The sequence below is a fragment of the Pelobates fuscus genome, chromosome 3, assembly GCF_036172605.1.
Source record: "Pelobates fuscus isolate aPelFus1 chromosome 3, aPelFus1.pri, whole genome shotgun sequence".
In the NCBI taxonomy this organism is placed as follows: domain Eukaryota; kingdom Metazoa; phylum Chordata; class Amphibia; order Anura; family Pelobatidae; genus Pelobates; species Pelobates fuscus.
Window position 1 is genome coordinate 199,264,815 of NC_086319.1, and position 14,361 is coordinate 199,279,175.

The 14,361-nt window shown below is 42.6% G+C and overlaps 1 protein-coding gene across 1 annotated transcript in view; it reads right to left on the minus strand.

The window, feature by feature from the left end:
• SLC6A7 (solute carrier family 6 member 7) overlaps positions 1–1,216 on the minus strand; it is a 145,629-nt gene extending 144,413 nt beyond the window's left edge. The window contains exon 1 of the mRNA XM_063447898.1: positions 952–1,216. Within this exon, the coding sequence (XP_063303968.1) occupies positions 952–984 (33 nt within the window). The 5' untranslated portion in view covers positions 985–1,216. The remainder of the gene's footprint in view (positions 1–951) is intronic.
• Positions 1,217–14,361: the final 13,145 nt, after the last annotated feature.

A 14,361-nucleotide genomic window follows, 5' to 3' on the forward strand; every position in this document is an offset into this window, starting at 1 on the left:
GTAAATTCACTGCATCAGTTTCTGCTACTTTGTGTAGTATTTTTTCCCCAACAGTGGACTATTTTGATTTGAAGAACAATTTGCTAAATTGTATCCAAAATTTTTTATTTGAAAAATACCGTATTACAATGTATGTATATTTTTAAAATCAGATAATTTAGCATACATCTTCAAACTTGGAGTTCAAATGGCAACAGTGCACTCCTTAGTGAGAAGAGCCTGACAGAGTGTATCTAAGGATATCAGACACAAGTAGGGACAAAATGTAGAGGGACAGACAATGTGCAATAGATTAAAATAATAACTGTTAAATGAACACATAACACTGCTTACATTAATATTTTAATTAATACAGAATGGGCAGAGTCCAATATATGAAAATTAAGGACCTCGCAAAATGAGCGAGCTCTGTAGATAATTTTGTTCTACAATTTTTAAAGGCCTATTAACCTTTTATTAGCTGCAGTACTGAGCAACACATCTTAGTGAGAGGACCAAAAACCATATAATCACTATGGAACCTTACTACACACAAACACATGTACATTGTCCTTAATAACCGTATGATCAACAGAATAATACCAGGTCTGTGCTCTCTGAAAAGCACCATTAGTATAGCTATCTGTTCTGCCAAGATGTCATCCTCTTAGTTCCGAGTCAAATGCATTCCTACAATCACTGTAGCATATGGATTGTCTAGATCTTCTGTTTTGCTTATTTTATTGTTCCATTCACTCATTTTATATTTTTCTCAGAGTCCTTTGCAACGATTGCATGATTAGAATGTGTCATTTAATGCTTATCAGAGATCTATCTATCTATCTACCGCTCGATCTATCTATCTATCTATTTATCTTCCTTTTGCCGTTGCTATGAAGCTGAGTATTAGTTGCATGCAGAAGCTCTCCCCTTGTCTTATATTTCTGATCACAAGAGGCTATTTCTTCTTACCTGCTGCAGATGATGCTCCTTGTACCTCTTCATCCTGTTGCTCTGGGCTTCCCTGTCTCTCTCGTTCCGTCAGATTCTGTGCCCAACACTGGGAGGTGTGAGGGCAGCCAGCCTGAGAGATACTCTCGCTCCCTGCTCTCTCTGTCTCTGTGTATCTTTCGCACTCAGGTAATTGGAATAGAACGGGGATGAGCTTGTACTATTAACCCCTTTTTGTAAAAGACTAAAAATGATGCTGCAGATTATAAGAGACAAGGCAAGAATCCTGTATAGATCACCAAAACACAGCTATAGAGGGACTTGGGTGGTTGAACATAGATATGTATGATGCTTGCAGACATGCTGTGCATATGGACTCAGTACAAAGACAGCTTTTTTTCACATCGACAGCAAAGCTAGCTGATAAAATGATAAAACCTAAAATGAAAATACATTCATAGATTTACATGTTTTTTTCCTTGACACATATGTATAAGCCTATGCAAATGCAGCCATAGCATTCATTCTCATGTAACGCAGACATTTCAACAATATTATCATGAAAAGGTGTGAGTCTAAGTATAGGTATAGGTGTTTCACACATAGATGTAATGCTGTGGGTGATATCAGCTCTGTAGTTTTAACATCATCGAAGGAGCAACTCAAATCATGCAGCGCTACCTTTTCAGATTTTTTCTTTCCTTGATTCCGAAAGCGTGTGTACAGAAGTCACCATAAAAGATATAATAGTGACAAAACAACAGGTGATAAACCGTGCCAAACAGAACTAAAAAAAAGTCACACTGGTATACTCAATTTTAACAATAACCCAATAATGTGTAATAAATTATGTATATACGTACTCTCTCTGGAGTAAAGTGATTTTGTATTTCAGTACCAGGAAAACCTCAAAATAAAACGGAAATACAACAGTTAAGCATATAGGTGTCTCACTCCTACAGCTCTGCTGTTTAGCACTTTGACTGTACAATCCCCGTCTTGGGATATATGTAGATACACAATTTTATGTGTCCAGTACGACTCCAGCATATAAAATAAAGCAGAGAGGGTCTAATAGTACAATATGTTAAAAAGTATAAGGTGCACAAAAGCAAAGTATCCTACTCACACTTTGGAGAGGAATAAACTTGCTCTGGTGGTATAAAGCCTTGGTAATATAATCCCCACCAGGATAGTTGTTCAGCCGCAAAACACCAAATTGGATATGATGTTGTAGACAATGAATTTTATTTATATATAAATATATATGATTCACAACTGCTATCCATCCCTTTCCTCTCCTGTCCCTCACTGGCCATCTCCACATATAACACTACCCTCACATCTGCCTTGAACGCTGCAGCCCCACTCCAAACATGCACCTCGACGAGGACACGACACCAACTGTGGCATAATAAATCAACACGCTATCTGCAGAGTTGCTCCCGTTGTGCTGAACACTCCTGGAGGAAGTCCCGCACCCAGGCAGACTTTCTCCATTATAGATTCATGTTGCTTTCTTACAGCGCAGCCCTTGCCCTCGCCAAACAGTCATACTTTTCCTCTCTCATTAGTTCATGCTCCCGCAATCCCAGGCGCCTCTTGGACACCTTTAATTCCCTTCTCCGCCCTGCTGTGGCCACCCCCCAAACTAACCTTACAGCTGATAGCTTTGCATGCTACTTTACCGACAAGATTGAACAGCTAAGGAAACAATTCGCCCCTCCTTGCCGTTCTCTTTCTCAACCAAACGTAAATCATGCTTTCCCTACCCTCCAGACTTTCTCCCCGGCTACTGAACAAGAGGTGGCTGCGCTTCTCCATTCCTCTCGCCCCACCACTTGCCCGCTTGATCCTGTCCCATCGCACCTCATCAGATCTCTCTCCCCTTGTCTTGTGCCTACCCTAACACACATCTTTAACTGCTCTCTCTCTTCTGGCACTGTTCCTGCTGACCTTAAACATGCCACTGTAGTACCTATCCTGAAAAAACATCTCTTGACCCATCCTCCCCCTCTAACTATCGTCCCATATCCCTGCTCCCTTTCTCATCAAAGCTTTTGGAAAGACTTGTCTTTACCCGTGTGTCTCGCTTCCTTAATTCCAACTCTCTCCTTGACCCTCTTCAGTCTGGCTTCCGCCCTCTAAACTCTACTGAGACTGCTCTTATGAAAGTGACTAATGATCTGATTTCTGCTAAATCCAAAGGCCACTACTCCATATTAATTCATCTTGACCTGTCAGCTGCCTTTGACACCGTTGATCATGCTCTCCTCCTTCAAACTCTTCAATCGCTCGGTCTCTGTGACTCTGTCCTCTCTTGGTTTTTCTCCTATCTCTCCCAACGCTCATTCAGTGTCTCCTTTTCCATGGATACCTCCTCCCCTTGTCCGGTCTCGGTTGGAGTTCCCCTTCTATTTTCTCTTTATACTGCCTCTCTTGGTAAACTTATTGCCTCTTTTTGGATCCCACTACCACCTGTACACTGATGACACTCAGATATACCTCTCCTCCCAGGACCTCTCCCCTGCCGTCCTGCAACGTGTCACTGCTTGCCTTTCTTCTATCTCTGACTGAATGTCCTCACACTTTCTGAAACTTAACCTCTCTAAAACTGAACTCCTTGTCTTCCCTCCACCTAATACTGATCCTCCTCTCTCGCTCTCCCTTCAAGTCAGTGATATCCACATAAGTCCATTCCTGCAAGCGTGCTGTCTTGGCATCATACTTGACTCTGGTCTCACCTTTGAGTCTCACATCCAGTTTGTTGCCAAGTCCTGTAGGTTCCAACTCAAAAACATAGCCTGCATCCGCCCCTTTCTTACACAAGATGCTACCAAGGAGCTTGTCCATGCTCTAGTAATTTCCCGCATGGATTACTGTAACCCTCTCCTGATTGGTCTCCCCAAAAGCCGTATTGCCATGCTACAGTCTGTAATGAATGCTGCAGCTGCACTGATTTTCCTCTCTAGTCGGTCCTCTCACACCTCACCAGTCCTTACATTGGCTCCCTGTATCCTATAGGAGTCAATTCAAAGTGCTAACCCATACATTTAAAGCACTGAACAATTCTAGCCCCTCTTATATCTCTTCACTGATCTATAGGTATGCCCCTCCTCGTACCCTCCGCTCTGCCCCTGACTCTCTCTCACGGGCGGACAACTCGCGCTTGCAGGACCTCTCGCGGGTGGCTCCTTTCCTATGGAATAGCTCGCCTACTGCCATCAGACTCTCCCCTAGTCTTCAATCATTTAAGAAGAGCCTTAAAACCCATCTCTTCAGGAAAGCTTATGGCCTCCCAGAGTAATCTCTACCTCACATACCTGTCTCTTGCTCTCTCCTATGGGACAGTGCTTTGCTCTCTCCTCCAGCTCTGCTCCACTCCCACCCTATTTGATATTTCCTGTCCTAATGTTTCTAATACCCCACCTCCTATAGTCTGTAAGCTCGTTTGAGCAGGGTCCTCTTCAACCTATTGTTCCTGTAAGTTTTCTTGTAATTGTCCTATTTAGAGTTACATCCCCCCCTCTCATAATATTGTAAAGCGCTACGGAATCTGTTGGCGCTATATAAATGGCAAGAATAATATATATATATATATATATATATATATATATATATATATATATATATATAATATAATGAAAAAATACTGGCACTCCAAGGTTTTCCACTTCAAAATCTTCTTTATTCTGAAAAGTACATCAACGTTTCAGCTCCCCTAAGGACCTTTCATCAACACTCATAACATATAAAATGAAAAAGCTATATAGGACGCACAATCAATAAAATAGGTACTTACAGATAGGTGATCTTCATTTCCGTCTGCCGCAGGGTCTGCTCAAATTGCCTGCACGCTCGTGTACACTTCCGGGGTTGTGGTCACATGACCGAGCAATCCAAATGTTGCATCCCGATTGGGTAGTCACGTCATGTTGCTGGGGCAACCATAGACGCCTACGTCTCATTGGCTGCTCCCGCATGTACTGGCGCCAGTCAGGGACAAACTTCAATAGATTTACCAACCTTAGTGTTAAACCAGCTGCTAAGAGGGAAATGACAGATTAAACAATTTACCAAAAAAACAGAGATAAAACAGCCACAGGGACAAAAAACAAATGACTAAAAAAAATTAACTTGTAAAGTGAAAGTAAAAAGTATGGGCTCATATAGAGCAAAGGTTTAAATATAGACAGTGTCTGCAGTTTGGCAAATTTTCAAGCTGGAAGAAAGGGGGAGGGCAAACTAACCCTCTCACTCAAAGTGTCTAATGTGTGAATAGACTTACTCATCATGTGTGATTATACTCAATAATTACAAAAGTCAAGAAAGGGTGCTTGTGTATGTGCAAGCTATAATTTCCCTAAAATTGGGAAAGAAGTGTTGTGAACAATCTATGTTAGTGAAAGTTGAGAAAGATAATTAGAGGTGCCTGAGGTTGCAATCCATCCTGTTTAGACACCCAGAGGTTAGTACCTATATATGTAAAATAAAATGTACTTGTTATTTTAAAATTAGCAGTCAACATTAAAATTAAAGAAATAGTTTAAAAAATTCGGACCATGGGAGTATTATTTTTTTTACATTTTATATATATATATATATTGGAAGGCCATTTGACCTGAATTTGTGGGAGGAGTTATGATTCTATTTAAACCCTACCCCCCCCCCCCCCTACTTACCTTTCTTGTGCAAGCTGTTTGTCTTCACCATAGCAACCAGCACTTCCGGTCCGTTGTTTCCGCCAAAGTCAGTCTCCAGTAAACAATCCGTCGCCAGCAGCTCCTACCTCCGTCTTCCGTGACCGTCCACCGGCTTCTACCCGAGTTCCCTACTCGCTACCCGGCTTCCGGTCACGAGACCGGCATGTCCACGTAAGCATAACTTGGGAAATAGCATTCGGCTTTTTCCCACGTTCAAGCCTAAAAACGCAGGGATAGGCTCCCTTCATTACTTACCTATTTGCGCTGTTACGCTGTTCGTGTATTCCGCGTTCGTGCGTGGAATACACACACTTTCATTTACTTCTATGTACCGTACGTCCACACTTACCCTACATTCGTCTGTTCTTTCGTACATTCGTTCAGCCGAACACGTTCAAACGGCTTTTTCATGTAACCTTTCGTTTATTTACACGTTACAGCCTGCAGCTGATTATTCAATTGGTTTTTGTTTAAATCCTTTTGTGTGTTCCATTTACCGATTGCGGGAGTTCTTTCTATTATAGTACTCTTGTTCATTCGGTTAACTGAACGAAAGGGGCTACAGTGTTTTAAATTTACTAAACTACTATAAATATCTAGTTATGTCTCTTTACTTATACCAAGCACTCACATAAAAAATGTTTCCTATATGATGTTAAGTTTATTATATGGCCTTTAAAGTCACCACTGGGTAATATATGTGTTTTAAAAAAAATTTTGCCCATAGTCACATAATTGTGGGACATCTATTTTTCACAGGGTAATCTTCTTAAGGCGCAGTTTGACTCTTTCTTTTATAATTTACGTATATAATACACCTCCACTTTCCTCCAATCAGCCTTCAAGAAGCTGTATCCCAGTACCCTGTATTACTGTATCAGGTAAGTAAGTTTACCAGATCTCTTTTTTCCCTCGAGGCCTCATTCAGCCTCCACGGCCTCATTCAGCCTTCCCACCTCCCAAAGCGGGTTCTAAACTTCTAACAGGCCAGTTCTTAGATTCCTCACGGCGTTTAAAACATCAATCACACAAACCTACACCACCTTGCTACTACTTATACTTTTATTCAAACAGAGCTCCAAGAAGAGGTACCCAGTATCCTGCATTTCTGTAACAGGTAAGAAGGTTTACTATTTTTACGTTTTCCCTTGAGGCCTCATTCAGCCTCCACGGCCTCATTCAACCTCCCAAAGTGGGCTCTACGCTTCAAAATGTACCTGGGCTAAGATTCCTCAGAAAATGTCTACAACAATCTCATAATCATAATCCACCATATTACTACTATATTTAACAGTGTATGTTTTTGTCATTTATTTCTACATATCATTACTTAGACCTGTGTCATTGCCACCAAGTCCTACGCCATCGACAACCTACAGGCTACCTGGTTCCCTGCATTGCAGTATCAGGTATTGGTAATCTTACTCACTATGTTTATGTTTCTTCTTTAGGCCTCACTTTGCCTTTCTATCATTCAAAAAATTCACATTTATGGGAACCCCGGGGCTTGTCTCTAATTTACGGACCAACATTCAGGTCCCTCAGCTTACCCACGTTCATACATTACAGTATCTCTGATACACACCTTCTCATACGTTCAACATTTTTACACTCATTATATTAGTGGTATGCCTCAGGCCCACTAGCATCTTTTTCCCCCTAAGGTTTCCCGGACCGGGCCCGTTTCCCTGCAGACGCAAGAATATATTGTAATCGGCTATAGTCACACCAGGTGTCTCGTTAAACCCGGCAGGAGCTCACCTGGCGATCTCGGTCATACAGTCTGGCTTACCCCTCATTTCCCTCCCCGTCCCCCACCACCCACTATCACTACTCCATACATCTCACCGGCCCACCCTGTTCCAATTTCCATGGAGAAAGTAATTCTCGATGGAAAGGACGTTAAACTAACATCACTACTTAACTTCACAAGACTCCCTACAGTACAAAGGTTATATTCTTGGCGACATTTCAGTACTCCAAAGAGTGACACCCACAACTTACAAGCTTTCCATTCCTCTATTTATCATTGCCTCTCGCATAGAGACAGCTACTTCCACTTCTCACCACCCCTTCAACCCACGCACTAGTCAGGGAGGCGGCCAGAGGGACAAGCTGGGCTGTCCATTTCATTTCTGGGGAAGGCTCGGGGACACTATGTCTTTAATCCTGGGGTATGCTATTTCACTACTTGCAGGGTTTTGCACATCTGCTCCAGAACCTACACCTAGTCAACATACGCAGCCCATCTGTCACTAAGATACGCCCAACTAAGGTTAACATTGTTATCCTAATACACTATCTGCAGTTACACCCAGCTAGGCATCTGGTAGATTCTGGTGCCGGGTTTCTCACAGGGGTTCACACGGGCCTTATCGCCATTCCTACAGGTACACTCGTATGCCCTAACCTATTATCTGCACCCATTGACCCTCTTACGGTGGACCACCTTCTTTCCAGAGCAGTCATAGGTTCACAATCACCTCCTTACGGTCTTCACACTTCTCATCTTGGCGTACCATTCCCATCGATGTAGAAATTCACTATAACCTATAATACGCCTGATCATAGACCTCTTCCGCACCGCACTCTGCATCCATTCCCAGCATCAAACTCCCTCATTCCCGCTATGGAGTTCTCACTGCACTACGCAAATCGATCATGCCATACAAGCTATCACTTAGCAAGTAGTAAGGCTTGGTTGAGCAAGATGGACTTATCCAACGCCTTTAATCTACTATCTATTCACCCTTCACTATGGCACCTGGCCTACGTTCGGGCGGCCATCCTCGCTTACCATTTTTTGGCTATTTCACAGGCTGACTTGGCTGGCAGCAACCTCTCAGCTCTTTTTAGTCTGTTTTTACATTCCTGGTGTCCACAACACAGCCGCTGAAGCTATTTCACGCTCAGTTTAAGGTCTCCCTACGACCCACTACATACCATCCAGGATACAACCTTTTCATGAGATAATCTTGGACTTAGCACACAGTTACACCTCATACAGATACGCACGCTTCACGCAGTTTCACGACTACTCTATCACTCATGCCAGGGCTTTGTATATTGTTCCATGTCACAAGTAGAGTTTGCTTGATTCAAGACTTTTTTAAACTATTGTACTTTTTGCCTTTTCCTCTAAACCTACATATCAAGCATCTTATTTATACCTCCTATGCTGTCACTCCGTTTTACGTATCCAAGGTCAGCCACACACTATCAGTACTAATCCATTACTTCACGTCTAAACATTCCATTAAGGTAAGCTACATCATGGCTTCCTTCGCTGGTCTGTCTTTTCGCAGAAGCACTGCATCAGCGGTTCCAAGCTCTTACACCCCAGTCCACATCACTAGGTGATGGGGCCACAGGTAATCCTCAGCTTAATTACATATATACCTCAATCAGAGTAAATGCTCCTTACTAGCTTTCAGTACACAAGCCGTATAAACTTGCAATAAAGTGTGTTTTCTTTGAATCCTTTTTTGCCCTCTTTTCCGGCCTACTCGTACGTTGGTTTTGGCACACCTCAACCAACTACATTCCATTACGTATTAGATCAATTCCGAGCACAAGTTGGAAGGCCATTTGGCCTGAATTTGTGGGAGGAGTTATGATCCTATTTAAACCCTACCCCCCCCTACTTACCTTTGTTGTGCCAGCTGTTTGTCCCCACCCACCTACACCCATCTATATTAACAATTCACCTTTGTGGGCCCTCTTTTACAGGCCTACTCGTACGTTAGTTTCGGCACACCTCAACCAACTTTGCTTCTCCTTCTACATTCCATTACGTATTAGATAAATTCCGATCACAAATAAATATATATATGTATATATATATATATATATATATATATATATGTGTGTATATATATATATATATATATATATATATATATATATATATATAAAGAAAAGATAGATAGCACTCCACGGACTCAATTAGTAGAAATAAAAATTAACTTTTAATGCTCCAAGTTAAAAAAATCAAAGTTTCAGTCTGACCAATCAGACTTTCATCAGGACATGAGATTGGTCAGACTGAAACGTCGATTTTTTAACTTGGAGCATTAAAAGTTCATTTTTATTTCTACTAATTGAGTCCGTGGAGTGCTATCTATCTTTTTCTTTATACCTTCGCCAGACAAGCACCCGGCATGAGAGATTGACCACTGTGAGTGCAACACTACTTGTATTTTTATATATATATATATATACATATATATATATATATATATATATATATTTATATTTATATCGTAGTTAAAAGTAATATTACAAGTAAATAAAATACAAGAATAAAATATATAGATATAAAGAACTTCTCTAAGGTCACACTTAGTGTTTTGTCACATTTCTATATCTTACGCAAGGTTTGGGAATCCTTGTACATTTACAGCTGCCTGTTCACATTATAGCGAGCGCCTATACCTGCCTTTTTTCAGTACAAAGATATAATAGTACCATTATGCTCAGGTACTGTATTAATAATAGCACAGAGCCATGACCAAAATATCCATTTAATCCAACAAAAGTTGCATGCACTGATTAAAGGCAGATAAGGTATGGGTATAGCTTTATTTAACAAGATAACATACATCAGCCTACTTGTAAATTGCACTGGCTTCTATCACTAATGTGCTGGTTGTCTCTTTCATTCAATGATACTTACATCTCTGAGTTCTGGCCTGTCCCCCATTCAAATAAAGCAAGATATACCTATACCTAAAAAGATACAAAAGAAAGTACGCTCATAGGGGATTAACGTTAATATAATAAACCTTGACCCAGAACCCCGTCGTCTACGAATGATTTAGCACCGGGTTCCCCACGAACTTGCGGTGCGCTTGGAGAGAGATGGCACGCCCTCGTTCCGTCTGCCTTCCAGTCTCTAAGCGAGCGGCTCTGCCCGCCGGCTCCCCCGGCGAGGGGGGCGCCGGCTATCGGCGGCCCACCAAGGCTCCTCAGCGCTGCGATATCGTCACTAGAATGAGGGCGTGCCATCTCTCTCCAAGCGCACCGCACGTTCGCGGGGAACCCGGTGCTAAATCATTCGTAGACAATGGGGTTCTGGGTCAAGGTTTCGTGAGTAGCAGAGCAGCTACCTCGAGTTATTTGCTGGAACTTTTTATTTGATTTTATTTGATTTTATATATTTTCCTGTTTGCTTGCCTAAGATCTCTACAAGGACTTCGTTCTCTGTATTGACTGGACGACAGATTTGTATTGATGGGCCTTTTTACATCTTTTATGCTGTAAGTGCAACCATTAAAGCCGATTTATACTTTTTCAAACAGTGCTATACTATGCTATCTTTAATTTTTTGCATGTAATGTCCACTACTCCAACCACGAGGAATTCATGAGAATCTTCACATTTTGATGGGCTTGAAAGCAACCTTTATTCTGTGAGTGTGACATAAAAATAAGGGGCAGTTTATTATATTAACGTTAATCCCTATGAGCGTACTTTCTTTTGTATCTTTTTAGGTATAGGTATATCTTGCTTTATTTCTATGTATTTTGAGGATTAAGAGGAATTCTTTTGTTATACCTGACCAAACAAAGGGAAGTAATTATCCTTTTATATATTTTTCACATACTGCACTTGGGTGGTCTAAACTTGTATTTTCTATTCTGTCCCCCATTCAGCCTCGAACAGGCATGACTCCCCAAAGCAACATACAAGCCTGTATGCATCCATATCTGCCCACCTCCAGGCATGCACCTGCTCTGTAACTGATTACAATACCAAATGAAAAATGCTTAAAGGAAAACTCCAAGAACCATAAACAGTACAGTAGCGGTTATGATGCCAAGAGTGCTCAGTCCCTCCACCCATTGTAAGGTCAAAGTTTAATACAGTTTGACTTCTTACCTGAGGTTCTATGGGCACAGCTCCTAACCTGCTCTCATTTTCTGTAAACACAAACAAATAACATACAAAGGAAGAAAGAAGAATCACTATGTAATACTTCTAGGGAGCCGAACCAGGGCTGTCATCAGAAAGTTTGAGGCCCCTGACACAGCTCAAGGTCTACCCACAAGGCCCGCCCCTGAATCCGCTCACTGTGCCCACCCCGAGTCTGTGTGTGTGCGTGTAGTGCGTGTGTAGTGGATGCAGTATGTGAAGTGGATGCAGTTTGTGTGCAGTGAATGATGTGTGTAGTGGCCGGTGGCTTGCAAGAGTTGGAGAGAGCTTCTGTAACATCCTGTGTGCTGTGTCCCCTCTTTACTATACATGCTGCTGGGGCCCACAAGAGCAGTGGTGGAACTAATTTAGAGAGGGACCTTGTGTGTCTGTCTCTGCCCATAAAATCCCATTATCCCATTATTCTACCAAACACTTTCCAAGAATCACTCCAAAGACAAGACAAAAAGAAAATGGAACAGGGGTATCCCTGTCTTGTACCATTGCGAATGGAAACCGGATCCGAGACAGATCTGTTAAGTTGAATCCGAGACATCACAGTAGAATACAGGAAACAGATCAAAACACTCAGCTGCAGGCAGAATCTTATCTTTCCCAGTGTGGCCATCCTAAATTCACAGTCGACCCGGTCAAACACTTTTTCAGCATCGGAAGAGGGAAGAAAGAGACATCGCCAGCCCTCTGAACTGCATGCATCACTTTAAATCACTGAGCTAAGCATGGCAGTGCAGGCCTTCGTTCATTTGCTGAGAGTGATTGTCATGATCTGCTCTGTTCTGATGTCTGGACTTGGCTTCAGGTATCCAGTACTCTTTTTGCTATTCTTGCTTAGTTTTCCTTGTTTTTTTTGGTTTTCTAGTCTATGTCTGGTTTTCTTTATGCTGGGATTTGTGGGTTCATTCCTATAGTTCGTCCCTGGATTTCACAGTCTCCAGGTTTCCTTTAAATGTTTGTTTTATGTTGCCACACCCGTTTGTTTTCCATCATTCCTTTCTGTTTCAGAGTCCTGCTGGGAGCTGCTCAAAGCTTCTGCCCTTTCTTGCAGGTAAGTGCTATATATGTCTACTTAGGATGTTTTAGCATACATTAGGCAGTGTAGGGCCTGCCAGATATGGGGTACATTGGCGTTGTTGGCAGGCTTATGCAATGTATGATCATATAGTGTGACTAGATCCCCATGATTTCCATATGTAGTACTTAGTTATTTCTCCTCTTGTTTTGCCTATGTTATCTTGTCTTGTTTCAGTTTGTATACCCAGTCCATGTACAGTCCTGTCCAGTCATGCCCATGTTATGTTCATGTTTTCCTCATGTCTTGTGTATATGTTCTGGGTTTAGCTTTCTATCCTTCTCTGGTTCTGGGTTCTATTAGTTCTGTCTTGTTTTCATGTTTGGTGCCTATCTCTAGTCTATCCTTGTTTCTAGTACTGGATACAATCTTGCTGCGGAGCCTCCCTATTCAGCTCCTGGGAGGTCTGCTTAATTTCCAAGCTCCTAGTTCCTGGTATCCGCTGAAGCTGATTCAGGGTCTTGGTATGTGGCTGCACAAACACTGGTGCTCAACACCAGGGGGCGTGCGGTTACCCTGCACCAGACCCTGCTAATCCACCTCCACGCTGAAGACTCCCACTTAACATCAGGCATATTGGGTCCCGGTCCACGCACCGCCGCCTGGACACTGTGCTTGGGTCCTGGGCACCGGACTACCACCCTGACAGTGATCAGCTAATATTCACAGTCACTGCTCTAGCCCTGTTTAGCTTAGGAGAGCAGTGGTGTATCCTGGTTTTGTGCTGCCCTAGGCATGACAAAACTCAGGCTTCCCCCACCCCTCCCCCTCCCGCCCCGCCTTCTAAATACACATACACACTCACTGACAGACACATATACACTCAGTGTCAGACACACACATTCACTGACAGACACACATACACTAGCTAACAGACATACACACTCACTGACAGACACATACACACTCACTAACGGACAACATACTCACTAACAGACACACACATTCACTAACAGACACACACACTCACTAACAGACATGCATACACACTCACTAACAGACACACCCACTAACACACTCACTAACAGACACACATACTAACACACACACTAACAGACACACACATAGTAACACACTCACTAACAGACACACAGACACACTCTCACTAACAGACACACAATCTTACTAACAGACACACACTCACTAACAGACGTGCATACACCCTCACTAACACACACGCATACACACTCACTAACAGACATGCATACACACTAACAGACACACAAACTATCACACTCTCTAACAGACACACACACACTAACACACTCTCTAAGAAACACACACACACACTAACACACTGACTAACAGACACACACACTAACAGACACACACTTAGTAATACACTCATTAACAGATACACACATAGTAACACTCTCCCTAACAGACACACTCACTAACAAACACACTCACTACAAACACACATACACATAAACACACTCCCATTTTTTCTTAAATTCAGTCCCGCAGCCTCCCTACCTTTGGCAGTGCTGGGGTGGATTCTCGCTTTCCCTGGGGTCCAGTGGGGCTGCTGGGCGGCCGGCCGGTGACTGCAGTTCAGCTCCCTCATGAGCCGTGTAGTGATGCGAGAGAGCTGAACTGCAGTCCTGTTCAGCTCCCTCGTGAGCCGCATAGTGATGCCTGGGCCGGAATGATGTCATATTCCAGCTCCAGCATCACTGCGGTGCGAACAGGAGGATCAGTGATCCCTCGCCGCCCGCCCGAAAA